The 27,193-nt window shown below is 45.7% G+C and overlaps 3 protein-coding genes across 7 annotated transcripts; 1 reads left to right on the top strand and 2 right to left on the bottom strand.

Annotated features, from left to right (window-relative positions):
* Positions 1-106: 106 nt before the first annotated feature.
* LOC117208406 (zinc finger-containing ubiquitin peptidase 1-like) lies at positions 107-18,755 on the bottom strand. Of its 4 annotated transcripts, none has more exons than XM_033449608.1 (9): positions 5,520-6,258; positions 4,642-4,879; positions 3,787-4,040; positions 3,404-3,707; positions 2,875-3,302; positions 2,395-2,797; positions 2,203-2,330; positions 1,901-2,124; positions 107-1,783 (listed from the first exon to the last, which is right to left on the bottom strand). In XM_033449608.1, the coding sequence occupies exons 2-9, from the start codon at positions 4,845-4,847 to the stop codon at positions 1,739-1,741; spliced, it is 1,992 nt and encodes a 663-aa protein (XP_033305499.1). In that variant the 5' UTR covers positions 4,848-4,879; positions 5,520-6,258; the 3' UTR covers positions 107-1,738. The 4 variants fall into 4 exon arrangements, with proteins under 4 accessions (XP_033305499.1, XP_033305486.1, XP_033305493.1 ...); XM_033449595.1 differs by lacking the exon at positions 5,520-6,258 and adding an exon at positions 18,601-18,755 and having other exon boundaries at positions 1,644-1,783; XM_033449602.1 differs by lacking the exon at positions 5,520-6,258 and adding an exon at positions 9,823-9,842 and having other exon boundaries at positions 1,644-1,783.
* Positions 10,083-22,829, top strand: LOC117208399 (reversion-inducing cysteine-rich protein with Kazal motifs). The gene is made up of 8 exons (XM_033449582.1): positions 10,083-10,357; positions 16,185-16,237; positions 18,789-18,872; positions 19,175-19,211; positions 19,290-19,637; positions 19,736-20,168; positions 20,286-21,660; positions 21,763-22,829. Exons 1-8 carry the CDS (start codon positions 10,213-10,215, stop codon positions 22,144-22,146), a joined length of 2,859 nt encoding a protein of 952 aa, XP_033305473.1. The 5' UTR covers positions 10,083-10,212; the 3' UTR covers positions 22,147-22,829.
* An 83-nt stretch (positions 22,830-22,912) lies between these two features.
* LOC117208388 (probable ATP-dependent RNA helicase DDX46) lies at positions 22,913-26,937 on the bottom strand. Of its 2 annotated transcripts, XM_033449575.1 has the most exons (8): positions 26,845-26,905; positions 26,707-26,758; positions 26,370-26,573; positions 25,979-26,126; positions 25,585-25,899; positions 25,167-25,494; positions 23,966-25,088; positions 22,913-23,877 (listed from the first exon to the last, which is right to left on the bottom strand). In XM_033449575.1, the coding sequence occupies exons 2-8, from the start codon at positions 26,724-26,726 to the stop codon at positions 22,923-22,925; spliced, it is 3,093 nt and encodes a 1,030-aa protein (XP_033305466.1). In that variant the 5' UTR covers positions 26,727-26,758; positions 26,845-26,905; the 3' UTR covers positions 22,913-22,922. The 2 variants fall into 2 exon arrangements, with proteins under 2 accessions (XP_033305466.1, XP_033305457.1); XM_033449566.1 differs by having other exon boundaries at positions 25,979-26,097; positions 26,707-26,937.
* Between the last annotated feature and the right edge of the window lie 256 nt (positions 26,938-27,193).

The raw sequence follows: 27,193 nt of genomic DNA, 5'->3' as shown, positions 1-27,193 counted from the left end.
TACTGTTTATTTAAATTTCCTTAGCTGTGTGAGCAATATATAATATCGGATATGGAAATTGAGAAAGTATTTTTTCTTTTAATGGTGTAAAACAATCACACATAAATTGGGAATTCTAACAAAGCATATATTTTAATTTGACATGTGAGTAATTTAAAGTTCTTTTTACACTTGCTTAACAATTCCATAGCTTGCTTTGCCTGAACATTCCAAAATATTGAACATATTCTTAATGAACGTATGAAAAAATATAATGCAAGTAATAACCATATCTTTGCTGTCAGTCATAATTATTGCATCTGGTTCTAGTGAGTAGAAAGACAAATGTTCACTCAATTAGTGCATTTTATAAATTATCAAAGCTATAAAATAATAATACATTTTCTTCTTATAATACCTTTCACAGTAACAAACATCGAATTTTTTTATAGTTTCCAAATTTCTTGAAAATAACAAATATGTATCAATGATCATATGCGTATCAATACAATTTATAATATACAATAAGTGTAATGATAATAACAGTAATAACGCAGACGATTATAAATATAATAATGGAAACAATGTAACTCGTTTAATCGTGTAATATAAATAACAAATTAATGGACTGTCTTGCTCTCTGATCTTCTCTCGCAACATTGTTCTTAACTTATAAATTAACGTATGAGTAGCCTTAATGTAATCCAATAATTAAATAGAATATCCGAAAGTAGTATGAAAGTAGTTGTACTTTATGTATGAGTGAAAGAAGTGTAATACAACGAAGAGTGTGTGCAAGAATGTGTATATGTATATAGATAAATGTATATATAATGTATGGAAATATGTCGTCTATTCTTGTAGACACTCCAAAAAAATGAAGTAATGAGAATAAAAGTTGATTAGAGAATAATAATCTTTGACGGTATATAAAATTGTTATCGCCACGCGTATTGCAATATGTTGTTATATTGATACTTTTATTGACTAAAAATTGACAACATTTTGACAACAACGTTCATAGAAATGTAAAGTACAAGTGAAAGAGAAGTTAAAACACGGACAATGCTTTCTTTAACGTTCTGATCACGTGGAGTGTCTTCAAAAATATTTAGAATCGGTGATTAGCATTAAATCGATAACAGCATCACAGCTACGAAAGAGTCTCGTTCTCCAAGATCTGCCATGGCTTTTTCCGCTGATACCACCGATCGGCATAGGACGATTGGTCGACTAAAAGTTAGCACAGCCTGTTCGGTGCGACGAAAATTGAGCAGAGCATTATGACCAAGGAATGGCGACCGAATTGATTCTGTCCTTCAAATTCATCGTGACTGTAACTTTCCTTTCCAAGCACACATCCCCTAATACAATATTTTCAAGGCTGAGTCTGAATTAAAAAATGATCGGTACGCGTAACATATAGACACCCCTCCCTTTTTTTCTTTTTCTTTTTTTTTTTTTTTTCTTAGAAAGTACAACTTTTATAGGTTCGTCGGTCAATTTTAACTGCAAAAATTCTGAACCACGACGCAGGCTTATTAGATACACGTGATTTGAGGAGCCAACGAATGACGGCGAAAATATGCAGGAATATATTGTTAAATAATACATCTGCAACTACTACGGTGGAGCAAACCTCCTAATGATAAAACCTAGAACATTGCGGTCATGTAACTTTAAGGATGCTGGAGAAAATTGGTTTGAGGCAGTCTATCGTCTTCCCAAAAGATTTAATTCCTTTCCAGGCCAGTAAATCTCACCTATCTTGTGGCAACCGAATCAAACGTAATACTTTGCTTTCCTGAAGTTAGAAATGATTGTAATTTAATTTAATTAGCCCTTCTTGCAATAAATAATCACATCTATAGCAAATAAGCGAAAAGATAAACAATAAACGAATAAATATATGAAAGCTTACGTGATACTCTAAGTCGGTTTCCATGATACCGGTAACAGCAACGACTTGATACTGTCTCGCTTTCATCGCTGCAATCGACTTGCGTACCAAACGCATCGCACCAAGTGCACTACTTGTACTGTTAAATTGTGCCATTTGTGCTGGACTATGGCTTGGATCGAGTACTAACATTGTTATTGAACCATCTCTCAACTGTTCTACTCCTATTATTGTTCTACTATGACCTACAAATAATAAAATGTAGTTGTCTTTCCTAATTTCCTCTTTATCCTCGCTTTCTTAATTCCGTTGTTAGTCTTTACCTTGATGCTGCAAATAAAGAGGTGGCTTGAAATCATCGCACCGCTGGAAGTATTGTAAAACCCAATTAAACATTTCAGGGTGTCCGCCATCAGAATTAGTTGGTGTATAAAAATCTACCAGCTGACACCTGTGATAGAAACACGATGTATAATGTGACTCTAAAAAAAGATGATAGAAATTAAAGGACATACTTTATTCTTAAACTAGACAACAGTATGACTACTTCGGTGGGACCAATCCATTTTCTGGTGTTCACCAATTTTCCTCCCAACTGTTCAGCTCCTTGAGTATCGAAACCTTGGGCCCAAGCCCACTCTATCATCTTCTGAAGTCTAGAGATCGACGGTATAGAACTTCGTAGTGGATTCTTGGTAGAACTACCGCTACCCAAACCAGAATTCCACGCTTTATAAACTAACTCGTTGTACCCTGTATGTTGCAAAAGTGACGAAATTAACATCTGCAAATTTCTATAACCACATCCCCATCCTTTGTCCCCATAGGTAGTTGCATAATGGTCTATGGTAGAACACATCCAGGTACTTAATACATTACTACATGCTTGACTGACAGCCCGTATCTTGGAAACTAGCCCTATAAAGAATCGATGAAGTAATAAAAAGTATTCGTAACGTTATGAGTAAATAGATGTGGAAAGAAAAGATTATAACCGCGTGTACAAGAACTGCCATCATCGATGCCGCTGCTTTCAGCTACTCTGAGCTCGGTTTGTCTTTCGTAATAATCAGCAATCGTCATTTCGCCGGAATACACAGCCCGCTGCATATTGGTGACGCTTTGTTCTCTAAAATTCCCTTGATTGTCCATTCCATATTGCGCCCTTAACATCTCAAATTCACGTTGTTCGCGTAATTTTCTAAGCTCCTTCTCAAGTCTTTCCATATCCTTTGCTAACATTCTGTCGGTAGACAAGTCTGGAGTTATAGGAGATGGAGTGCACTTTTTACTGAAATGTTCTTCAATGTGTGCAGTTAATTCGTCGTTGCTTTTAAACGAGGTACTGAAGCAAACTGGACACGCAGGTGTATCACTACCAACGGTTGCTTGAGCTGACTGGGAAGCTGCACCATTCGCAGGGCTTTGTAAAAGAAATACAATAATTTTGATTTTCAAATCATGCCAATTTACTATAGACACAACTGATTGTTATGCATGCAATACATATAAATCTTACATTACCTCAAGATGTCTTTATGTTCTATGTTAACGTGTAGCTCAAGATCAGAAGAATTTGGGAAAGACGTGACGCAGAGTGGGCAGTTGAAGACACCATCACGCGATGGTGGAGATTCAGGTAGAAAGGACGGCGACGTGAGATCAAAATGTTGTCTGTTGATATGCTCTTCTAACCTTAGTGGACTGTCAGAACTGTAAGGACACATAGGACATTCTTGTACTGGAAGTTTTGGCGAAGCATGGGAACGTAGTTGCAAATTTAGGCCTGAACGCAGTGGAGACCCGTGTCCAGCTGCACCTTCGATAACTGAAAAGATATTGTGGATTATGTGTCGCATCAGTAACTCGAGCTATACCAGATGAAACTTGATAAAACTTCTTAGTACCGTTATTAACATTTCCAATGTTATTATTGTTATTATTATTATTCACATTTGCACTAGGAATCTGTGGTTCCACTTTTGGTATTTCTTGCTGCTGCTTAACACGTGGACTGAACGAACTGCTCCAACCATTTTGAAGAAGCGGAGGACTTGGGGACATAGTTGGAGAAGGACATGGACCGCGACATTCGTCGTCTCTTCTATCATCCACTAACGAATCGTCATCGATAAATGCCATCATGTCATTCTCTGGAGTACTGTAACAATTGAGATAAGTAGTTATCACCATACACAGATACTTTAGATATACACTGATTGTAAGCGGTACTTGTAGTATGTACATAAAAAGAGTCAAGTATTTATTACTTTTTACGACGAATATCTAATTCACATGCTGTTTCCCCTTTGTAGTCTTTTATCATGTTTCATACGATTCATTTGAATCTATAGCACTGTCTACACATGGCCACTATATACTTGACAAACGATAGTCGAATAAAGACTAGGAAGAAGGGACTTGGACATAACTACGTGTAACAAGAAAAATATTAGAAGAAGTAACTAGGATTAATGGGGTAATTTAATGCTTCTTCGGCGGTGTCAATTCATCTATGGTTAATTAACTAGTAAACAAACCGGATAAGCCCGTAGACAAGTACGCTCGCAACGAATTCAGAAACTTTGTACGACGGAATACAGAATGTATACATATATGTAGTAGCGCGACATCTAAGGCCCATTTTTGCCGCCATTTCTCCTCGCAATCAGAACAGTTTGAACGCTTTATGATGTATTTGAAGGATATTTATGAAGAAAATCATATATGCAAGATTAAAAGGATAATTGCACCATATATACCTTGGTGTTAGATAATCGAGATGGGCACTGTTAACGTGGGTCAACATTTCCGTCGGCGAAATTTCGCCTAAATCGCAAAAGGGGCAATTTGCGGCTCCTTGGAGGTGGTAGAAAACCATATGAGATCTCATCTCTTCGTCATTGAAACCTTCCAGGCCGCAAATTTCGCATGTGTAATTCATTTCCGGTGGTTTACTGGTCGCCATTTTTATTACATGCAATCAAATCACTCGCTGGCCTATAATAAAAATAAAAATGCATATTATTAAACTGTCGTTTATTGAAATCGCTCGTGCAAGATCCTAATCAACGTGCATGGAATCGTGCGTCCGTGTTGAATCGAGTCTTAACATCCGATAACTCGGCTATTTAAACAGCCGTATCGTATAACGAGTCAACCTTTAAACGATCCAACTAACTTTGTGACAATGGTCGGAGAAACGTTGCCATTGAAACATCGCAGCGGACGGTGCGCTTCTCGACGAAACGAATAGCAGAAGAATTTAAGCAACGGTTTAGACAAAGTAACCCGCGACGGTACATGAAAACTGCACTGTCGAGTATTTTCCTCGGTGAATCGATAATTGAATTCAGGGTCGCGTACAAGCGATTGTACCGTGGTTAGCCGTTAGGTTTCTCGCGAACGCGAGATTTGTTCAAGCGGCAGCACACGAAAACACCATAACACGAGCAAAACTAGCGTACAGGCTCGTTTCCGACGCACCGTGTCAGCTGATTTAGTAGAGGCAAAAGCCCGCACAGCACATCCGTGATGCAACGATATCCACGAATGGAAGACGTTTTCCAGTACATAGGACGGTCCGCGTTCGTTGAATCGCAGTTCCGCGTGTAAGAGGAAATGCAACGCGATCTCTCACCTCTGCTTTATCACCTGAATCCGTTTCTCGCTGCCGTGTTCGCGTGTCAATCAATGCATTTCCGTGGTCGGCGAGAATCCCATGGCTCTCGTTCCGTAAACAAGAAAGCTTCGACGAGAGAGAATCGCGACGACGATGGCGACGTCGACGACCACGGCCACAACGGCCAAAGAGAGTCACAGAGGATCAAGAGGAGTGCACACTTTCGATGTCGTTTTTCCAACCAAGCGGAGGTCGCGTATCTTTTCGCTCGCTCGCTCGCTCGCTCGCTCGCTCGCTCCCGAGGAAACTAGGCCAACCAGTGAATCGCAAGAAGAAACGAGTACACGTTAGGTTGCTGGGTTGGGTTGACCCATTTGAGGTCGCGGTTAACGCGTGTACTCTCGCACTCGTGCCTCTAACGCTTCCTTGATATCCGATACCCTCGCACTCACCCGATTAATAGCATCTATTTGAGCGCGCGAACCAATTGCAATCCACACTTTTTTTCCACGCTTGTTTTACACGCAGCAAGGCGTCCGTGCAGGCCACAGTGCCTAACACGGCGCCTCATTTGCCTCCATATGACAGCGCCAATCCACCCCGACACCTTGACGGAAAGAGTTTATCGTTCCACCACCCCACCGCGTCGATTCTCCGCCACTCGCTTGTCCGAAGGGTTGCGTTTCTGTAGAGCGGAAGGCGCTGGCCGACGGCGCCACCCTCGAACCACCCGACGTCGCACGCGGTCGGTAAACCTTTCCCCGCTTTTCTCCCTTAAATTTCTTCCCGATCTCGCTTACGAACGAACGTTTAATCAGGCAAATTTAGAACATTGCTTACAATCTTATCGGAACGTGGCCTCGATATAATTACTTTTTAATAGTTTTTAATGTCATCTGTTTGATTCGCCGGCTCGAGCGGAATTTCCGCTCTCGTATAGTTTCGCTTAGATTCACTTCGAACCGGATCTACTGGAATCGGCGAAGCGACGGAGACTTGCGTCGCGCAGCGAGGCAAATTTCCACGACAACAAATAGCATGTATATCGGGTTACGATGACAACGCGTTCAATGGAGGCACTTTTAGCGCGCAGGCTCGAGATATTTGAATCTTATTTATGATACTCGGCGTCTATGTTTCCGCGTTACGGCTTTCAGCTTGTAGCCGGTATTTTCAGCTAACTCGCTGATTGTGCAAATAACGAGATCTTGAAAAGGTTAGCCCGAAAGGCTACCTGAAATCCAACCATCGCGAGAAATGGTATATCTCCGATAACCAAGACGTACGTAGAATCTAACCTGCCTAAAAACTATCAGTTTCTTTCCGTTCTTTCCTTTTGACCTTTTCGTTCACCCGAGACATTTTTCTACGCGCGAGTTCTTATTGCCGGCTCCAATGCGTTCCAATTTCTCTCATTGTATTCCCTATTGTTCGTCCGCGACTCTACGACGAGGTTTTCCATAATGACAAGCCGGCAAACGGTCTCGACACGGTGCATTATCCGAATGGCAGAACGCAATCAGCTTTCAATGGTGAGTTCATTTTGGCGAGTGATTCGAAAGCGCTGGTATTTCGACGATTCGAAGAGTCCAATCGATCGTTCGTTTCTATGGAAGGCCAAAGGAGAAGCTTCGTTAGGCGAATGTTACGCTTGCGATGCAACGAATGGAAGAAAGATGGAACTGGGATCGCGGTTGTTCGTATGCTTGTTCGTAACGTGATCAAATGGGAGGTAAACATTGGGAATTCTGATCGTGCTTAAGACATTCCTTTGGCACGGTAGAAAACGCGCGACAAATTTACGCGAGAAACTCGATTTCTCACGATGGCTAGCAAGGAGCAAGCTGGTCCTCGATTTCTGTCCGATGGTCGATGCTGGTTCATTGACATGCAGCCGACGATTGACGGAGGATGCAATGTTCACAGAACTATTTGGTCTTTCCCCTTGGTCACGCGCTCGCCCTATCCCTCCTTCTTCCTTTCGCTCGTTCGAAGGGTGCGTGAGTCAAATACTTGAAGCGCGCATGCACGGAAAGTAAATCGCCGGCAAATTTATTGGACACCTTTTCGACTCTGCACGACGATCGATTCGATTACCAGGAATTTCGATTTGGCCAATTTTTCATTGAAAAATCGGTCTTTCGTACCGTATACAGTTCTCGGCCATCGAACTACGATCGCTCAGTACTTTCGACACGTTTTACCCTTACTCCTTTGCTTTACTTTTACTTTGCAACTTCTCTAGACTCTAGAATGTCGTCTAAAGATCATAGATCGTGATAGTATGCAGTAGCATGTAGCCTATAGCAATAGGAAATTGGAATTCATCGTCACTGGTGCTCCGATAGATGCATAACATACCGTCCAATTAATGCTCGCCACTGGATAATTAATAACCACTGCGACTACTTAAGTGAGTTAAACCGAGCCGAGCAAAGTCCGCATTGCAAAAACGTTTCTGGCACGATCTCCCATCGATGGAATACGTTAAGACCAGCCTCGTTCCTAAAACAACTGGAAAAACCTTTGTGTACTACTTGACTACTTGATATTGATTGAGAATATACGTAGCACCCAACATTGACGAGATTATAATAAAAAAAAAAAAAGAAAAAGTCGTGTTAAATTTTTCCATCAAATTTTCGAACGTCGAACGAAAATCAGACAAATTAAACGATTCTACAAATACAATCGTTACAGGGAATGGAATTATAGGGAATAAGCAAAAAAGAAAAGACGAGCGATTGCCCATTTCTGTTACGAACCAATTCGATTACCAATCGCCGAATGTGCCGGCAGAATTAAATTCTTGTTCATTAATCGCACGATCGTCGATTATTTCTACAGCTAGGTATCGCAGTAAGTTGACAATTGTAGCTTAATATTCTTGAAAGGGACAGCATTTGGGTTAAAGTAGATGTTCGGTGAGGAAATTGTACGACGTTCCGTAACCGCGAATGTCGTGGTTAATGGTTGAAAGTGCTAGGACTGACTCGCGAGCATCGTCAAGATAATGCCATCAACCGTTCATTTTGCAAATTAGTCGCCGAGCGTACCAAGTTACATTAATAATGGTGTTTATAGCGTACAAAGCGGCGACGATCCTGCGACGCAAACCGGTACACATTTGCAGAAACTTTGCGAGTATTTATCCGTGTTCGACTTGGAACTGGTTTCATCCACGGGTCTTTTTTCCTCCCGTCTATGGACTACGAATTTCCCTTGCCGAGCTTTCGTATTTTCCTGCAAGGCCACGCGGCCATCTCGCCTCGCGAATTGTAATTATACGACCGTACGAATCCTATGATTACCGACGATAAAATTGTTATCGCAAATAACGGTCCGATGCGTTTGGTGCGCGCGTCCACGATGAAACAGCAAGCCTGCTCTAAGGGATAAAGTGGACAGAGATGCAAAGGAACAGAGAGAAAGAGAGTCGAGGAGGAACAATCCGTCCGCAGCCTACGTGCGGATTGAAACGGATTTATCGGCGGAATAAATTAATAAATTACTCGACCATCGAGTCGATTGCCTTCACGAGGGGTTCGAACGGAACCCGCGTCCCACAGCGACGCATCCGAGTGGAAATTCAGTGAATGAATCTCGAGATTATTCTACCGCGCAACTTCTATTTCCACTTTCCATCGCATCGATACGGGATATCGCGTTTTGTCATCGTAATTAGCTCGCACGCCCACGCAAAGGCAACTTGATCTCTTTATTTCATATTAAATCTTACTTAGCTGCATAGGTACGTCGAGCGACTGAAAACGGTACCGTATAAAGAGCGCAGTTATCAGAGAATAGCTTGCGATTGCCAAAGTGAATCACATTCTGTCAAACATCTTAGTAGAACGAACGGTATCCGTGTTTCGACGATAGTCGACGACGAACGAATGCTCGCTCGTAATACGTCTCAATCGCTATCAGAGGAAGTACAAGCGCGGGTTATCAGTTTACCCGGTGCAGGAATGTGGCTTTCTAACCCACGCCACGGGCCGAGCTGGTCCCTTCGAATTTACGACTTTCGATGAGATCTCGCTTCGACGTACAGTCAACGTTCGCTCAGAACGGTGATAATCCGTTTGCCTGGAGATAACGAAATCGACCAACGATCGATACCAGCTGTACGACTCGAATCTTGTTTCGTGTCATCCTCTGTTTCTCGCTCCAACAACGCGCAACATTAACTCAACTTTTAAATACGAAGATATGCAACGATAACTTGGGACAATCGAGAGTGTGTGTGTGTGTGTGAGAGAGAGAGAGAGAGAGAGCGAGTCACGAGGCTTCTTGAAACGAACGGCGAAAAAATGCATACCGAGGGTCGTGTAGGTACAGCCTGAAGATGTCACGATCACAATAGCAGTTGCACTGCGTGACAACGACAACGCGCCACGCGTCTTTTCCCTCCTCCCACACGCAATCCCTCCGTCTCTATCTCTCGTTCAGGCCTGTCCTCTCTCTCTCTCTCTCTCTCTCTTTAGATGTCTGGTCTCCTTCTTCCTCTCACCCACTCGGTCGAGTAAAAAGCTTACCGAAGCGAAGAGCCGAGGCCACGAGTGCGACGAAAAGCTCAGTCGCTCGCGGACTGCGCTCCAGTGCACTTGGTTTTCGCGCGAGTCCGCTTCTCGCCGACATGCCAACTCTATCGCTGTCGTTCGCAATCGTTCGTAGATTTCGCGCGCCAGTTGTGTTTTAAGATGCGCCGATGGTGTCAGTGATCGTCATGGATCTCGAGACTCGACCGCGATTTCATGGAAACGCGCGATATTCAACGATGCTGGTGATCGGGTTGTCGACGGTGATGTTGACGGTCATCGTCGTCGCCACTCCTTTTCTCGACGCTGCACAAGGTAATTTTCTATTTCATCTTTATTTCAGTTGCGCGATTCGGCGACCGTCGCCTGGCCGGACAACTCGAGCTTCCGACTCTGGGAAACACCGGTTGGTCGAAACGAAACATTGGTTGGTCCAACTCGCTTGGTCGTGCCGCTAGCCGCGTTATCGTAGCGTCGGATGAACGGCGATTATTTTTAAAATAGCTCGTGTCAACTCGTGGTCGGTCTCGGTCGCGACTCCGCTAAAATACAAATTCAGCGAATCTTTGTCATCTTTCTCGTCGGAGACGATATCGGCCACAACTTCTGGCCACATGTGCGCACTTGCCTTCCTTTCTTTCCCCTCTTCGCTTCTCCTTCCGTATTAATTCTCGCCGCTTTTGTCAGCCTTTACTTTTTTCAGCCTCTTGCGCCGTTCGATTCGCGCGGTCATCTTAACGCTCTCCCTTCTTCGACTTTATCGTCGACATGCTCGAGAAGCGGCCAGCCATTTGTTTATCTAGGTGCCGTGTGGCTAAGTACGCTCAAGTGTCGACGGAAACTCTTCGCTTCTCGGGCGAATCGAGGCGACAAAAAGCGCTCCTCGCTTTGGGCCGCCTTCCGCAATTTTTCCTCGCTGATTAAAACTGCCACTGCATTCGTCGACCGTTCGAAACGATCGAAACGATCGAAACGAACGTACACGCCACCATCAACGAAACACTAGCGATTCGTGGAATTTCTTAAAAAATGCTCGTTCCGCGTTTCGTCGCCCGTCTGCCGATCTTTAATCTCTTTCTGTCTCGAAATTTACATGGTGCACGTGCGTGTGAACGAGCTGTCGCTAACGGTCCTTCGCCCCTGCCTCTCTTCAACTCGGTTCGAACGCCTCTTGTACAATAAGAGGAAAGAGAGTCACATACATACATACGTACTTACATACATAAGCAGAGAGCCATTGGCGGTCGCGTATTCTCGTATATGCGTGTGTATATATATATATGTATATGTATATGTATATGTATATGTATGTGCACATGACATAGGCGTATAGGTGGATACGTATTCGTATAGGTTGGCGTTCGTATAGAGTTCGCGAGGTGATAACGCGTCGCGCATTTCTCCGATCCTCTCACCTTTTCGCTGCACGCGTGTTTCCTCCGCTCCGTGCGTCGCGTCACCATGACTTAATAACGCGTTATCCGTTGAGTGCGCACGCGACTAGAATGATTTCGTGCTAATTGATATCTCGTAAATTCTACGCCGAACCTTCTCTCTCTCTCTCTCTCTCTCTCTCTCTCTCTCTCGGTTCGAAGCGAAGGCGACGTTTATATCTCCGTGCGGTAAACGTCCATCAGTCAGCGTACTCCTCGCACTGTGTAGCAACGAACGTAGTTTCTAACAACCAGCACCGATATTTATGCCATGCAACGCTAATGCGCTGGACAAGCTCTGACTGTCGGTTTTATCGACGATCGAAAGCCGTCGTTTCGGTAGAGCAGGCGTTTGTTCCGCTGTTGAGAGTCGCCGTTTAACTCGCTGTTTAACTCGCCGCTTGTTTCTATCAACGATACACACCTAGGCAAGACTTTGCGCCATGGCCAAGCTCCTCCTATAAATCACGCGTCAAAGTTCTCGTCGTTCGTTCGACCCGCTGTGGTAGTCGCGATAAAACATCGTTAAGGTGTCATTCGATTGCAGTAATTTCAGGCTGGATGCGCCATCAGCGAAGGGCCATGAAATAATATCTGGTTGCGCGATGAACGAGACAGAAGGGAGGAAAAAAGAAGGGATAAGAGGAACGTTGTCCCGCTTCAGCGTTGCGCCGCTGGCTTTTGGCCGCGTTAGTACGCAAAACCAGCCGGATCATAGTAATTTTAACGCGTGCCTGTTTGCGCGTAAATCCTTTCTATGCCGCGCGTGCAATTTCGCCTGTCTTTCAGCTGGAAATTGGAACGCGACGTTGCGCAAGCGATTTATGGCAACGCTACTCCGAATACATCGATCGACCGATCCAACTTATCGATTAATGCCTCTTCGACTCGATTCGTCGTTGATCACTCGCCAAACGGATCTTTACTCGTCGAAATCTTTCCGACCTGCTCCTCCTCGCTCCTCGTTCCTTCTTCGTTTTGTCATACGCGATCGTCGTCAGAAAGTCTTCGTAACGGGACAGCTCGATCAGACGGCCGTGAAAGCAGAATCTACAAATAAGATGACGAGCAATTTTTCAATTTCCTAACCGATTACATCGACTATTCCCTACTCAAACAATCGATTTCCATTTGATCGGGCCGATCGATTCGAAGCGGATTCGAAGCGGATTCGAAGCGGATTCGAAGCGGTTTCCTCGCTTATCGTTAGCTTCCTCTCGTCATAAAGCGACGTGAAAATCGAAAAGACGGTAAAGACGGAAACAGTTCTTATCGATCTTTGATTTCCAATCAACGACCGAGGAGACACGACTATCGTGATTACATCGATCAAATTTGAAATCAGTCTGAGTAATCATCAAACTGTTTTTCTTTTCTCTTGCCTTCGTATCTTACCAATGATCATATCATACTGTACTCTGCAAACGTTGCGATATTTTCGTAAACGACTGCATATCGTCGCGATAGACGATTAACGTTCTTGCAACTTTTGTTCTCCGATCTCTTACGAGCAACCGGCGAGCGACTTTGGTCCAACGGTCCGCTCGTTTCTCCGTAAAGGACAAGATCTTTACCAACCGGATCGTTTAGTACGTAACATAACGATATCAGAGGATGGTTTACAGAGGATCGCTGATTTATCCGCGTCTCGATTTTCAATTTCTCAGCGCTGTCGCAATCCTTTAGCGGCAATTAAATCACCGTCGGTGGCAGCCAGGTTCGACAGCCAGGAGACGCGTCCCGTTACATGATTTTCGCAACAGTGTCCGCAATTAGACGAACAGTCGGAACTTCCTGAAAGATTTACGTCGGTGCTGTCGCGACGGAGATTCCGGGGCAACGATTTCTTTGGACCGGTTGTCGCGAAACGCGTTGCTGAAAAAAGGAACGAGCACGCTGCGCCGAAACGAAGGGGTTAAAGGAGAACGCGACTTGCGATCGGCAGGGCCCTGACACGGTCCACCAGCCAGCAGCGTGTATGTGCAGCATAGAGTGTGTAGAGTGCAGAGTATAGAGACATACTCCGCCTTTCGATACATGTCGATGGCGTGTCGGGAGAGTGCAGAGATAAATAAACGCATAAAACCCCTGTGACAGCTTCACGCCGGATAAAAACACGTCGAGAGACACTCGGTATATAGTATCTCGATTCGCTCCTTTTTATCTCTCCTTTCTCTTCTTTCTCTCCTTTCTCTCTTTCTCCCACCCTTCGACAAAATTCTACGAAATCATTCGTCTATATTCGATCGATCCTCTTCCTCTCCGTCCACTTCGATAAACGTTGGCAAGTTGGACGACTCTATCAATTTCTTCCACCCTTTCCGCAGTTCGCTATTGCGTGCAATCGTAATATTTCCATTCAGCTAGCGAGCAAGCGCGTTTACGCCGGCGATATAACTCGCGCCTAGTGCGACGAAACGGGGATCCTTCGGAAGACGAAAACGGAAGACGGACTCGTCGTATACCGCGTACTAATGTACGCGAACGAGCTAATTAGGCCAGCCGGTTCAACGAGTCAACAATGATCGTTGATCGATCGACTTTGCGCACCCTACCAAGCTGTGCACAAACGGGATACTTTGTTACGCCTGTACCAAGAAAACGTTTATTCTTTAACTTTGCCACTAAATCGGCAAATAAAAATGGAATCGATGGAATTTTAAACGCGACATACCTACGATTCTGGAATAAATGTTGTTTCGAATGTATGCGAGTCGTCGGTTCGTATGCAAATTCGCGCAAGGTTTTCCCACTTCCTGGCTTATCTTACATCTGCTGGAAGGATTATCATCGTTAGGCGTGGGAGAATCGTGCGAGTTTTACGAGTGCAACGACGTGGATGTCACCATTCGCGCACGATACGGCGATGGAAGGCGCAGCTGCGAGAATAGGCATGGCCCTTTTATATGCAACTATACCGCGCTCTCACCCACATGCGCGATACGCGTGGCATACGCCAAGACATTCACGTTGACACGTTTCTTTCGATTTTGCATTGAAACAACGAGCCATCGCGTTTTTTCTAACCGTTGAAAAAAGAAGAAAACAGAAAGAAAGAGAATCTCGACGCCTGATTGAGCGATATCGAGAGAGACAGACAAAAAGAGAGAGAGAGAGAGAGGAGGGGAGGTCTGAGAGATTTCAAAGAAGATTCTGAAAACTTTCTCAGAGCCGTTTTTAAACTTCAACACTAAGTTCAAAGAGACAGAGGTTTTGCTCGTTCCATTTCATCCGGCTGGATAAAATTAAGGGGACTTTCGCAGCTTAGATCGGACTGGAAGTCGAATGGCCGCAAACGACGTTGGCTATTTTTGTGTCGTTCCTCGAGAGAAGCCACAAACCCGTTACGATTTCAGGGGACGCACTTGCCACGGCGAATTTCACAACTCCACCACCAATTTAGCCACCGACATCAAACGCCGTTTTCCTATCTTTCCTCTCTAACCTTTCGAAATAGGTTAACGATTCTTCGATTATTTTTAGCAATTAGATTACGCGGTGATTTCTCAGACATAGCGAGACAACTTGCGCGTCCCTCGTGAAATCGATATTCGACAGGCCCCAGCTGTTATTTCTCTGACGAAAACGGGGAACCTTAACCTCGCTTTTCCTATTTCATCAGCTGCACAAACTTGTCGCGTGTTAAACGTTCCTACGTTTCTACGCTCCTACGTACTGCCTGAAATAAACGAATAAAAAGAAAAAAGAAAGAAGATAGAAGAGAAAACGAGGAAAGAGAAATAGGCTGCTGACGACGAAGAGTACACGATGTACGAAGCGAGTCACGCGGACAAACATAGTTAGCCGCAATTTCTGTCTGACTGCTATCTATTAACTTAATTGTGTAACACGCTTCGAACCCTCTTCTTGTCTCCAGGCTCTCCGTGCCTCGTGTGCATCGTTTATAGCGTGGCCGGCATCCACGATTTCGGTCCTCGTTCAAAAGTCAATTCCACCGGAGACCGGACCCGCATATTATATCCGTAAAGTCGTAAAAGATCACTTACGACTTACGACGCGAGTTACGCGCCACTGCCGGCACCGAGGCATCGCTCACCACGCGTCTACGTTCTCACCGTGAGATCATTTAATAAAAATAACGTTCGTGTCGCGAGAAGAATGGAAATTGCACGATAACGAAGTAAAGATCTCGACGCTTCGAGGGATATCGTAGCAACGTTACTCGTATCCAACTGCACGTGCGCATTATCCGTAATCGTATCGTTCAAAGGCAGTAACGACTGCTTCACAGAGAAATTGTTCGCATTAGACGACAGATTTCTTTCTCGGATCGCACTTTGCGATCGTTGAAAGAAATTGTCGCCGGCACAAGTTCAATTTCTCGATGCGTTCGCAAAGGATGGCGGAGTAAAACGATATAATTAGAAAATACGTATTCTAATGTACTTAATACGTATAAAAGTGACAGCTTTTTCAAATACTCGAGACTTTCGGTAATCGTCCGTGCCTTTTCCAAGGGTCGTTCGGTCTTGACGTGTCCCGCTTACCCTCATCCGGCACCATAAAGGCGGATCCTTTCTCTTTCCAACTGACGTAACGCAGGACACGCGTCTGTTTCGTGTTTAAGGAAAAGCGGAGAAAGGATCGTAATACGCGACCTTTCCACGGATCCTCTCCATGGATCGTTGCCATGTGTTTTTGCGTCTACCGAAAAGATCTGACTTGCCTCTATGCCTTATTTGTTCCAGAGATGTCCTGCTGTTCTTTGGCTACCGGATCTTGTCGCAATGTCTGCTCCAAGGTACCTCCTTTTCTCTCAATTTTTCATTATGCACTCGCGATCCTACAGAAACACACGCGGTAGCGCTTCGACTCGAACAACGGAATAGACGGTTCCGGTGAATTGCGCAAAGGTGCCGCGTGCTTCACCAGCAAACGTACGCGCGAAACCGTAGCCGCAAGATTTTCAGAAATATTTCATCCCCCGTTCTATGTGACTTTTTTCCGACAAATATCTTCTCGGACAAACATTTTATATACACGCCTTATTTCTTCCTTATAATTGTCGTCACACGTATGAAACGTTGTTTATTTTACAGTGAAAAAAAAGAAAAAAAAAAAAAGAAAATCGATCAAATTCGTCAACGTAAACGTATTTCGGAGAAGAATGTCTTACGAATTCTATTCGCGATTCGTCGGCGAACGCAGCGAGCAAGCAGCATAAAATTCGTCCGAACGTTCTACCGCGTCTATTAATTATGCGCGCGAAAGATCTCCGTGGGAATGTGAAAAAGATAATTCCGAGGAATATAATTTCACGGGGCGAATGCGATATCGCTGGCCGGCTGATAAATATCGGTGGCCCGACCCCGGCACGATAGAGGGTAGAAAATATGCCGCGTCCACGGATATATTAGGATCTGCCGGGAATAAAAAGGAAACTGCGCGAGAAGGACGAAGCGTGACGGTAGAAAGGTGAAAGGAGAAAAAGAGGAAAGGCACGGTGGTTTTTCGACAGGGCTCCGGTTCGGAGCGACGCGACGCGACGCGACGCTACGCGGGGCGCACACGTGCTTGTAGCTTCTTTAAAAGTGGCTGCAGAGGGCCCCTTCCGAGATAATATCGGGGACACTGGGGCCCGCTGAGAGATTTACGCACGACCCCCCTCGGGGTCCCGGTCAGCTCATTCATACGCAAATATTACGAATCGACGCGCTCCGCATCCTCCACCAGACACGCTATCAATGATATCGTGTTTCCCCGCAATTTGTACCCGCGAAACCGAGTATTCTCCGCATCGCTTCTCTTTCGCGTCTAGCAACGCGAAACGCGGCTCCTCTTCTCCGTACAATTCTATGCGCTTTAGATTTAAGGGTGGTCGATAACGATAACGATAACGATAACGATAACGACAACAGTCGATAAACATTTCAACTGCTTTTCTCAACTAATGCGCGCACCGACGAATAAACGCGAAGCGATCGATTAATAGATTTAGCAGTAGCATCCGCCGGACATGGCCGGAAACGGCCGCAAACGGCCGCAAACTCTAACATCATCGTACGATCATGCATCGTGCGATGCCTGCGGTTATTTATATCCAGGCATGTTTTTACCCCCTACTCCCGCCCCCCCCCTCCCCCGCCGATAATAGTTGAATCAAAGTTAATAAAACCGCAACTTGCATTTCGATAAATCGTACATCGTGATAGCCAAACTGTTCCAAACAGTTATAGACATTTTCTTGTAATTTCAAATGACGCGAATTACGCGACTTTCTGTACTATTATGTGCGTTGTGTGATATATTTTGAAATTTCATCGGCACCGTTACGACACACGTTCGTTCGACTATCGCGGATCGGAAAACGTATTTATACGTGTAAAAGATATTTATATAGGTAGATATTGGCCGCAGAGATCCTTTAAAAAAAAAAAATCGTTAACAATTTCATCGGAGAAATGTAAAAATTGCGGAATTTGATCAAACCAGATTGAGGAAACTAGATCCGAAAGAGGCATAGTTTCGCGAGCTTTACATGCTACGCTTTGTACGTAATTTATAACGGCGATCAGAATGCCTGGCATCTAGCTATGGTGGAAAAGTTTGGCGAGAAAAACGCACCCCCTTCGAAATGGCGACGAGGCTAAGCTGTGCATAGCTCCCAGAATATACCGCGACAGAAATACGTGCGTCGTCTCCGGTTCGCTATCGTTTACGCCCTTAACGTTTGCAACGTAGTTCGACTGGAAAGCTCTATTTAAAACCCTCGATTGCTCGATCATCGCGAATTAAAATATCTCTATCGCTAATAAGTCCTTTCGTAAAGGATCGTCGACGAAGAGACAGGAAGGAAAAACAACGATCGATTTAAACGACGAATTATATTAAAATACAGGCCGTAATCCGGCCTGCGGCCAAGTCCTAACAGGACCCACCACACGCCGATGGATAGTCGTAACTTGTAACCGTGACGAGACTGCGGGATAGATCCGCGCGTCCTCGTACGATCTACGTCGATTGAATTCCGAATGAACGCCTAAATGGTACAACAGTCGATATCCGTGCGGTGGTCTATTGTCATTCAGTGACCAGCAACAGGAAATCGTGGCGACCGAAGCGTACTCGTGTCCTTGATTCTTAATAACTTCTAACGCGTCGTACCTTGCATTCGTAATCGCGGAAATTCCCATCGATAGATATACAGCTGTCCCGTTTTTTCTTCCTTTCCACTTCCCACGAATCCTTCCAATTTTTTCCCATCCATCTCTGTACGGTAGACGTTCGAACAAAAATTGGAGAAAAAAAAAAAGAAAGGAAGAGGAGAACGTTGACGGCAGCGGTGCTTTCAGATCTCGCTGGTGGCGTTGGGAGCAGAAGCAGAGGCAAGGGAGAACGCGACGCGACGCTTGCTGGAGTTCTGTTCCCTCGAGCTGGTAAGCCGTGTGTTTAATCGATCCTTTTAATCCATAGCCGACAGTCGGAGACGGTGTCGAATCTGAAACGATGCCCGCGACAATACGTTAGCGTTAGCGATTCGAGAGAAAAGGGACTGCAAGAGATGGACAGATTCGCGTTACAAAAGACTCTGGCGATACCGCTTACCTTCTCCTTACGTTTCTCCACTCGGTTTTCATTTTCTTTCTTTTCTCTCTTTTTTTTTCTTCTCTTTCTCTCTCTCTCTCTCTCTCTGTGGATTAGTCCCTCAGCTTCAACTTTTCCTTATTCTTCCTTTCAGATGGTATTCTGGGGCTGCGTCAACATGACTCTGAACGGTGAGAGTATCTCGACTCGATCTTGCTAACATCCGTTTCGCAGCAACGCAAAATTGTTAACTAGTTTTGTCCCGACAGAGGTAAAGAGATACGAGAATTGGACTGGCAGGGGTTGCTGTCACTTAGCGCTGAATCCAATATGCCGATCAACGTGCGCTCTCTCCGGATCCAGAAGGGATCTGAACGTATCCTGCCGGCCGAGCGACGAGCCTGAATTCTTCTCCTGTTTGGAAAAGCGAGAGGAAGCTGAACACTGTTGCAGCAACGTATCCGACGACACCTGCAGAACAATTTGCCAGGATTTGTTCTACAAGCCCGGAAAGATTTCAAATCTCAAGTTGTACAGTAGCAAGGGATGCTTCCATCAGATTCCAAGGTGCTTGAAAACCGTGGCCGAGGCGAAACACGCCGAAGATCCGAAACAACGTAAGTAGAAGTTGACGATTATTAAGTCTCGTCTCGTCTCTCTCTCTCTCTCTTGTAACTCTGAATCCGCCAATCGTCTCGACATGTTGACACTATAGATCTGCATTGCTGCAACGTGGCTAGCAGTCCAGCCTGTCTCGAAACGTGCAGGAAGATCCTGCATACGGCGACGACCGACCAAGAGATCATGGACGCGTTGACGGACAAGTGCAGACCGGTTCTACCTCAGTCGCCGTTTTGGAGTTGCCTGCTCAAGTCTGGCTCGTCGAAGCCAGCTCGCCTACCTCTAGATGCGGGCAAATTGTCGTGCTGCACCAAAGCAACCAAGCCATCGTGCCAGAATCTGTGCTGGAGAGCGTTCCAAGCGGACTGGGAGTCCGCGTGGCTTCAACTCGACGCAGAGTGCCTGTCGTCCAGCCTGGAAGGAGAACTGAGACGGTGTCTCGAGGATACCGACGATCCGTGCGAAATGGGCTGCTCCGGGCTGTCCTATTGCACCCGATTCAACGACAGGTCGACGACACTCTTTAGGTAGGAACTCGGCGCGTTTCGGTTTGGACCGCGGCCAAACCTGCTTCCATTGCTTTGTCCCATTGCTATTCTTATTCCACTTCTATCCTCTATTTCCTCCTTTTCGTTGCTCCGTAGGAGTTGTTCGGCCGCGGCTGACGAGGCAGCTAAATTGGAAGCTGATCACTGGGCCAGAGGTGGAATCGTTCGTGGATTAGGTGTGCCTGTTCGAGCCGCCGCTTCCTGCCCGCCGGAAACTTTACGCGCAGCCGCGTGCTTATTGCAGCTGAGACCGTGCGAAGCCAGAATCCACGAGACGAGACTTTGTCGAGAGGATTGCCTCGAACTGATGGCCAGTTGCGTGGACTGGTCGGCCATTAACGGTCCCCATACGGCAGCCACATTGTGCGCCAAGCTCTCACCAGCTAGATCCGATGCCTCTTGCGTTTCTCTGAGACCCTTTTTAGAGGATGCCCAGGATAACGAGTCGGTGATTCGCCTCGAGGAGGACATCGTCACTCCTTGTAGAAGTAATCCTTGCGCACACGGTGAAATCTGCCAGCTGCTTCATTTCACCCGACAGGCGTACCGTTGTCTACCAGCTTGTTCTCTCGGAGAAATGTCGAAACAGTTGGTACCCGTGGGATCCTGGGTACAGATACCAAGGTACGACCAACAGGGTTGTCTGCGAATCTGCCAATGCACGGTCCACGGTTTGGAGAAATGCAGAACCTTAAACTGCTACAAATTCAACTCTTGCTGGGTGCACGACCGTTTCGTCGCTCACAAAGCCAACTTCTATCTGGAATGTAATCCCTGTCACTGTTTCGAGGGCGAGTTCACGTGTTCGAAGAAGAATTGCGGCGAGATACGCGTACCTTCGTTGCCCTGTGACTGTCCGGCTCATTACGTCCCCGTTTGTGGAAGATTAGGCTTCACTTTTGCATCCGGTTGTCTGGCAAAGTGTTCCGAGATGTCCGCGAACGAAGTAGAATTCGGTAGCTGTTCCTCTCGCGACCCGTGCGCGTCCAATCCTTGCGACAGCACGGAAAAATGCGTCCCGAGAACCAGAGTGTGCTTGTCCAGGCTCCAGAAATCTTGTCGCCAATACGAATGCGTACCTCTCGATTGCGATCCCCGAGACGAGGCCAACGGTCCGGTTTGCGACAAGGAAAACCGCCAACATCGCTCCATGTGCGCCATGATTCGATCTGGGGCCAGTTTGGGCTACAGAGGACATTGTCTAGAAGGGTGTAGCTTACGTGGTCCCGTTTGCGGTACCAACGGAGAGATCTACGCGAACGAGTGCGCAGCGTGGGCGGAAAGGACGGTGGTGGATTACTTTGGTCGTTGCGTGGCTGTCGGGTTGATAGGTGATCAAGCCAAGCCTCGTTGCGGCGATTTAGTACAATGTCCTCGGTTAATCGAGCCATACTGCGTTGGAGTCACACCCCCCGGTGCCTGTTGTCCTGTCTGCGGTGGGGCGGCTAAGCTCTTTTATTCTAAAAAACAGGTACGTTATTCTCTCTCCCTCTCCCTTTTTACCTTTTACACATAGCGTTGCGCAACGCCAAGTAGCCACCATTCTTATTCTCCGATTTTTGTTCATTTTCAGTTGGATAGGATATACTACACGATGGACGAGGACGTGGACAAAGATTCGGTCGCGCTCGAGGTCCTCTTGTCAGCTCTAGCACGACAGATCCAAGTGGCACAGTGCGTTCTTCGAGGCATGATGACGCCAGACCTCGACATATTCGTTATAGTACAGCCTACGTCGAAGAGACCTTCGCCGCTGCAGCTACGAGCTTGCGTGGCTGAGACTGAGAAACTAGTTACCAGAATTTCGGAGAGGAGCCCCAGGATCACGACGGAAGTACTGTTAGGCGCGCTCACCAGAGCGGAAATTGCTCATAGCTACATATCAAGTGCCATGACCATCGGGGGAAACGTTGCGCCGCTCTTACTTGCAATTCTCCTTTACGCTATAGTTTCGTGACAACCGAGACACATACGGGAACGTACAAGCGTATAGGAGACACGTCGGCTGATCGCGATAAACGGCCGATTCGTTTGTCGCATTTTTCAAACGCGTTAAAGCATTTCTTTTACCTAGCGGCGTTACCGTTCGTCGCGGTATCGTCGAGTCCATGACTGTGATTCCTCTAGTGCCTAACGTAACGTACAGAAAAGTAGCGTGTATTTCTCGTCTATCTTTTAATATTGCCAAAGAAAACGGAGTACGTGGAACATGTACAAAGACACATAATTACCCAGGCAGGAATACGCCGCTAAACGATCGTTAAAGGATGATTATGCTGGCCGTTGTAAGCTGTAAATAAAGTTTCAGTCCTGACTTAAGTTACCAAAACAAAGTGGCGATTGATCGTTACGTTATATTCTCCGTGAATACAATAATACAATGGATAAAAAAGGTCAAGTCTGTCGAGCGGCCCAAATTATTTATTCTCTTGTCCCGCAATGTGGGTTTCGCGTGCCTTTTGTTCGAAAATCTTAATTATTTAATTACGATGGTTAATCAATTTGGACCGCTGGCAAATACTTTCGTTCACTGAATCGGTACTCCGTAAACCGACAAGCAGCTCTTTTGAACATTATTGTACCTTAAATACAAAGTGTTTCGCAGAGACTTTCTGTAAGTTTAATAAATCTCTAATTTTACTCGCACGTTATTCGTCGAAGTTGCGTATATGCTACAGTGCGTAGGATCCCGTGCATCGCATGTACAACGAAAGACATTCCACTTTTCCATTTTTACAAAACCTTGTAACGACCGCGAGATGCGGTATGCGCTCCGGACGCCTGTAACTTGATCAGCTCTTCCTTGATCAAACGCGAAACTTCTGCTTTGGCCTTGCTGACTGCTAGCTCGCTGGTAGATTCGATGGCGAGGTACAACTTCCTCTCTCCTTCCGGTGGTGCTTTACCGGGTGCGATGTAAGTCCCTCTAACCGTGAGACCTGCTTCGGAGTACTCCGAGATCTGTGCAAGAGCTTCCTTGCTTGTAACTCGCCACCTAGCCTGTTGCGGGAAGTCGTTGATCTCCAATTCTTCCTCGTATTTGCGGAACGTTTGTTCGCCAGCCTCTGCGTCGCTTTCCACTAGATCCTCTTCGCGAGGTTGGTAATTCAATTTCGTGTTCAACTTGGCAGCCAGCTGTTCGGCAACCGTTTTCGCTGTAATAAGATTGGTGGGGCCAGCACCTTTAAGTATAGCTTCGGCTGCTTGCTGTGTTGCACCCTTCGCCTCGGCACCTAGATTCTTCGCAATGTTGATCTTAGACGCCAGTCGCCTAGCCAACTCCAACTTGTCAGTCGCGCTAGCTACAGGTTGACCAGCAACCGCGATATTGGTGGCGGAAGGTCTGGCGATTTCACGAACCGTCCTCTTTGGAGCAAGCATGCTCTCTATTTGTTGATCGATGTCGTTCTCTATGTCCTCGTCATCGGAATCTTGTAATCCCAGAGCTGCCTTTTGGAACTTCTTCTTTTCGTTGGCCAACGCTGCCTCCGATTCGTCAAATTTGAATCCTTTACCACTGAAACCGCCTCCCGTGTGAACCTTCTTCCCGTCTGCCGCTTGTCGAGCTTTGTATCCCTCCCATAGTTGACGTAACGGTTCCGGAACGGGGACACCCGCTAATTCGTGAGCACGTAAAATATCACCCGCGTAACGTTCTTGCTCCGATGTGATAAAAGTGTACGCGTACCTGTAGACAAAGGGTAATTCTCCGTTTGTTTATCGTTCGAACGATAAATAACATAAATGTTACAGCTGGAAAAGTACAGAGAACTTACCCCTTGTTCCCAGCTCTTCCTGTTCTTCCACATCTGTGCACGTAATCCTCGTAGTGATTCGGGCAGTCGTAATTCACCACGAGTACGAGATGCTTCACGTCCAGACCTCTGGCCGCCACTGACGTTGCGACTAATAACTTTGTCCTGCCAGCCTTGAAATCCAATATAGTCGAGTCTCTATCGCACTGGTCGATACCTCCGTGAAGCGACATACAGGAATAAGAGGCTTTCATTAGATCCTTGAGTAAGGTGTCTGCGTTCTCCTGCTTGTCGACGAATATTATAGCGGAACCTTTATCTTGATAGTGACCAAGGATTTCAAGTAACTTGTAAAACTTTTGATCTTCTTCGAGAACTACCACGTGCTGTTCGACATCCTTACAAACGATCGATCGTCCTCCGACCTGAACCTCTACAGGTCTGGTTAGAATTCTTCTTGCTAATGCTTCCATTTGTCGAGGGAATGTCGCGCTGAACAGTACGGTTTGCCGATCTGGCCGAACGTTTTCCATAATACGCATGACCTGGGGCTCGAAACCCATGTCGAACATTCTATCCGCTTCGTCAAGAACCACGTACGTTACTCTGCGCAGGTTTGTCACCCTTCCGCTGTTAGCGGCTAGCATATCGATCATTCTACCTGGCGTACAAACGATTATTTCGGCGCCTCTCTTTAGTTCGGCTATCTGTTCCGATATACCGGTTCCACCGTAAACGCAGACATGGGACAGCCCCAGAGACTTTGTGAACTTTTTCGAGTCTCTACCGATTTGCATGCATAATTCTCTAGTTGGCGTCATGATCAACGCGATCGGACCATCACCGTCTGCCAATGGAGGCTGATCGAGAATATGCCTGAACATTGGTAGCAAGAAGGCTAACGTTTTCCCACTGCCTGTCTTTGCTATACCTATCAAATCACGGCCAGACATGATCGCCGGAATGGCTTGACATTGAATAGGGGTTGGTTTCTCGTAACCGAGTTTCTTCAACACCTCCAACTCTTTCTTCGTGACGCCACACTGTGCCCATGATTTAATGGGCTTCGGACAACCTTTGCCTTTCACGCGAATACCTTCTAACTCCTCTTTGTACGCTTCCACTTCTTCCGACGTCATTCTCGCTAAATAAATTAAACGCGAATCATTAATGAAAGGTCGAATGTCACGCAAACAATATCCCAACAGGTAGTCGATCTTACCGATCTCAGGTACTTCAACGTAGAATGATTTTCTGAACGGTTGATACTCGGTCGTTGCATGATCAACTTTGGCTAATTCTCGCTTTTGCTTGTTCGCGATGCCAGCAGCTGTTTCGTGAAGATTTTCGCCTTCCTCTTCGCTGGAATATTCAAGACCATCTTGATTCTGTTCGATCAGTTCACCCTTTTGCTTCTGCACTTTCTTTTTGGCTACACCGGTGACGATAACAACGCCACCGCTCTGAGTACCTGCCGTCCCTGTGCCGTTATTCGCGTTCTTTCCACCTTTGCTATCGAGTTTGTTCACCTTACGAACTTCCTCTTGAACCTATTCGAACAAAATCATTTGCAAACCTTTTGCCCGCAACACATACACGTGCAATGTACACGTGGCTTAACCCGGTATACGTATACATACTTCTGCCATAAAGGCATCAAGGGGATCGACTTCTTCTTCGTCGCATTTAGCTTCTTCCTTAACTTGTTCCACTTGCTCTTTCGTTTCTCCGTCTTCTTTGCATTCCTTGTTGCTATTTTGGACAACAGGCGTTTCTTCATCACTGTCATCCTCGAGGGACCACTTTTTCATAGGCAACTGTAGGTTTGCTAAAATGGATGCCTTACCGTCTTTCTTCGTTGCCTCCAACTCTTTCTTTTTCCTTTCAGCGCGCCACCTCTCTATTCTTTCTCTCCTCTTTTGCATTTCCAATTCCAATCTTTTCTGCTCTTCCTCCTGACAAACACACCATTTTCGAGAAAGATTATTTTTTAACGACGAGTGGTAATGAAATTGCTCGAATAATATAAATTACCTTGTCCAACTTTGTATGATCGAACGGCAGTTCATCGCTGTCACCCTTCTCTTTCTCCTTTCTCTCTCTCGATCTCGATCTATTCGACCGATCTTTGCCTGAACGCGAAGACTTTGAGCCTGTAAGACGCTTTTCTTTACTGTCGCCGCTAGTATACCGAGAACAATCAATATCAGCACGTTACTTCATTGTTGTATGCATCACGAGATAATTAAAAGCAAACACGATACGCTAGCATAGTTTCCCCGGTAATCTGGAAACGCTTTTTAAGAAAGTTACAACGTTAACGGATCCATCTATCCATTCCTACACGAAACGCACGAACTTGGGAAGAAAATATTTTCCAGCGTAAGATATTTTTGATTATAAATTATAGATTACGTGTACACACCGTTTCCTGTCACGGTCTCTGTCTCTTTCGGAGCGATCTCTTCTATCTCTGTCACGGTCTCTGGAACGGCTCCTTCTTTCCCTGTGCCGACCTTTATCTCGTTCTCTATCCCTATCACGACTCCTAGACCGCCGTCGTTTCTTCTCCGGTGTGGCGGATCGCGATCTGGATCGCGATCTAGATCGCCTTCTGTGATGCCTGTCCCTGGAACGCGAACAAGTCGAATATCACAAACCGGACGAATAATTAGTATCGATCGAACGAAATTCGTAGTTTATAACGGAAAGGTAAGAAAATTAACCTAGAAACGTAGTCGAGTCGAAAGGTTGTCACTTACTTGTCGCTACTTCGAACCATGATCGACGATGCTGCTCAACGGCCGGAAGATTCTGTTTGGGAATGTAAATATTTTTAATAGGCGAGCATTTATAGCGATGTTTTTCTAATTTGGTCGGAAAATAGAAGAGAAAATTACTTTCGTTTACAAACGCGCAGCCAAGTTCCCCTCGTTGTACAGGTGCTGCCACTACTCGTTTGCACATTAACAACGAGGAGATGAACTAAAATCAGAAACTACACTTGCTCGGTACGGCAAAACAGTCTCGATAGGTGGCCGGCTCAAGGTTCGTGTCTAGGATAAATTTACGTATCCGTCATATAAAACGACCGACAATACGCATATACGCATATACGTTGGATTAGATATTAAACATCGACCACATATGTCAGTTGTATTATCCGTTATGCTCGATGCTTTGTTGCGTCTATGCGTGTCTGATCAATTAAACGAAACGAAGAATCGAAACGCGAAGTAAAGAGCAACA

This window comes from Bombus bifarius, unplaced genomic scaffold (assembly GCF_011952205.1).
Source record: "Bombus bifarius isolate JDL3187 unplaced genomic scaffold, Bbif_JDL3187 scf7180000007966, whole genome shotgun sequence".
Classification (NCBI taxonomy): Eukaryota; Metazoa; Arthropoda; class Insecta; order Hymenoptera; family Apidae; genus Bombus; species Bombus bifarius.
This window is presented reverse-complemented; position numbering and strand designations above follow the sequence as displayed.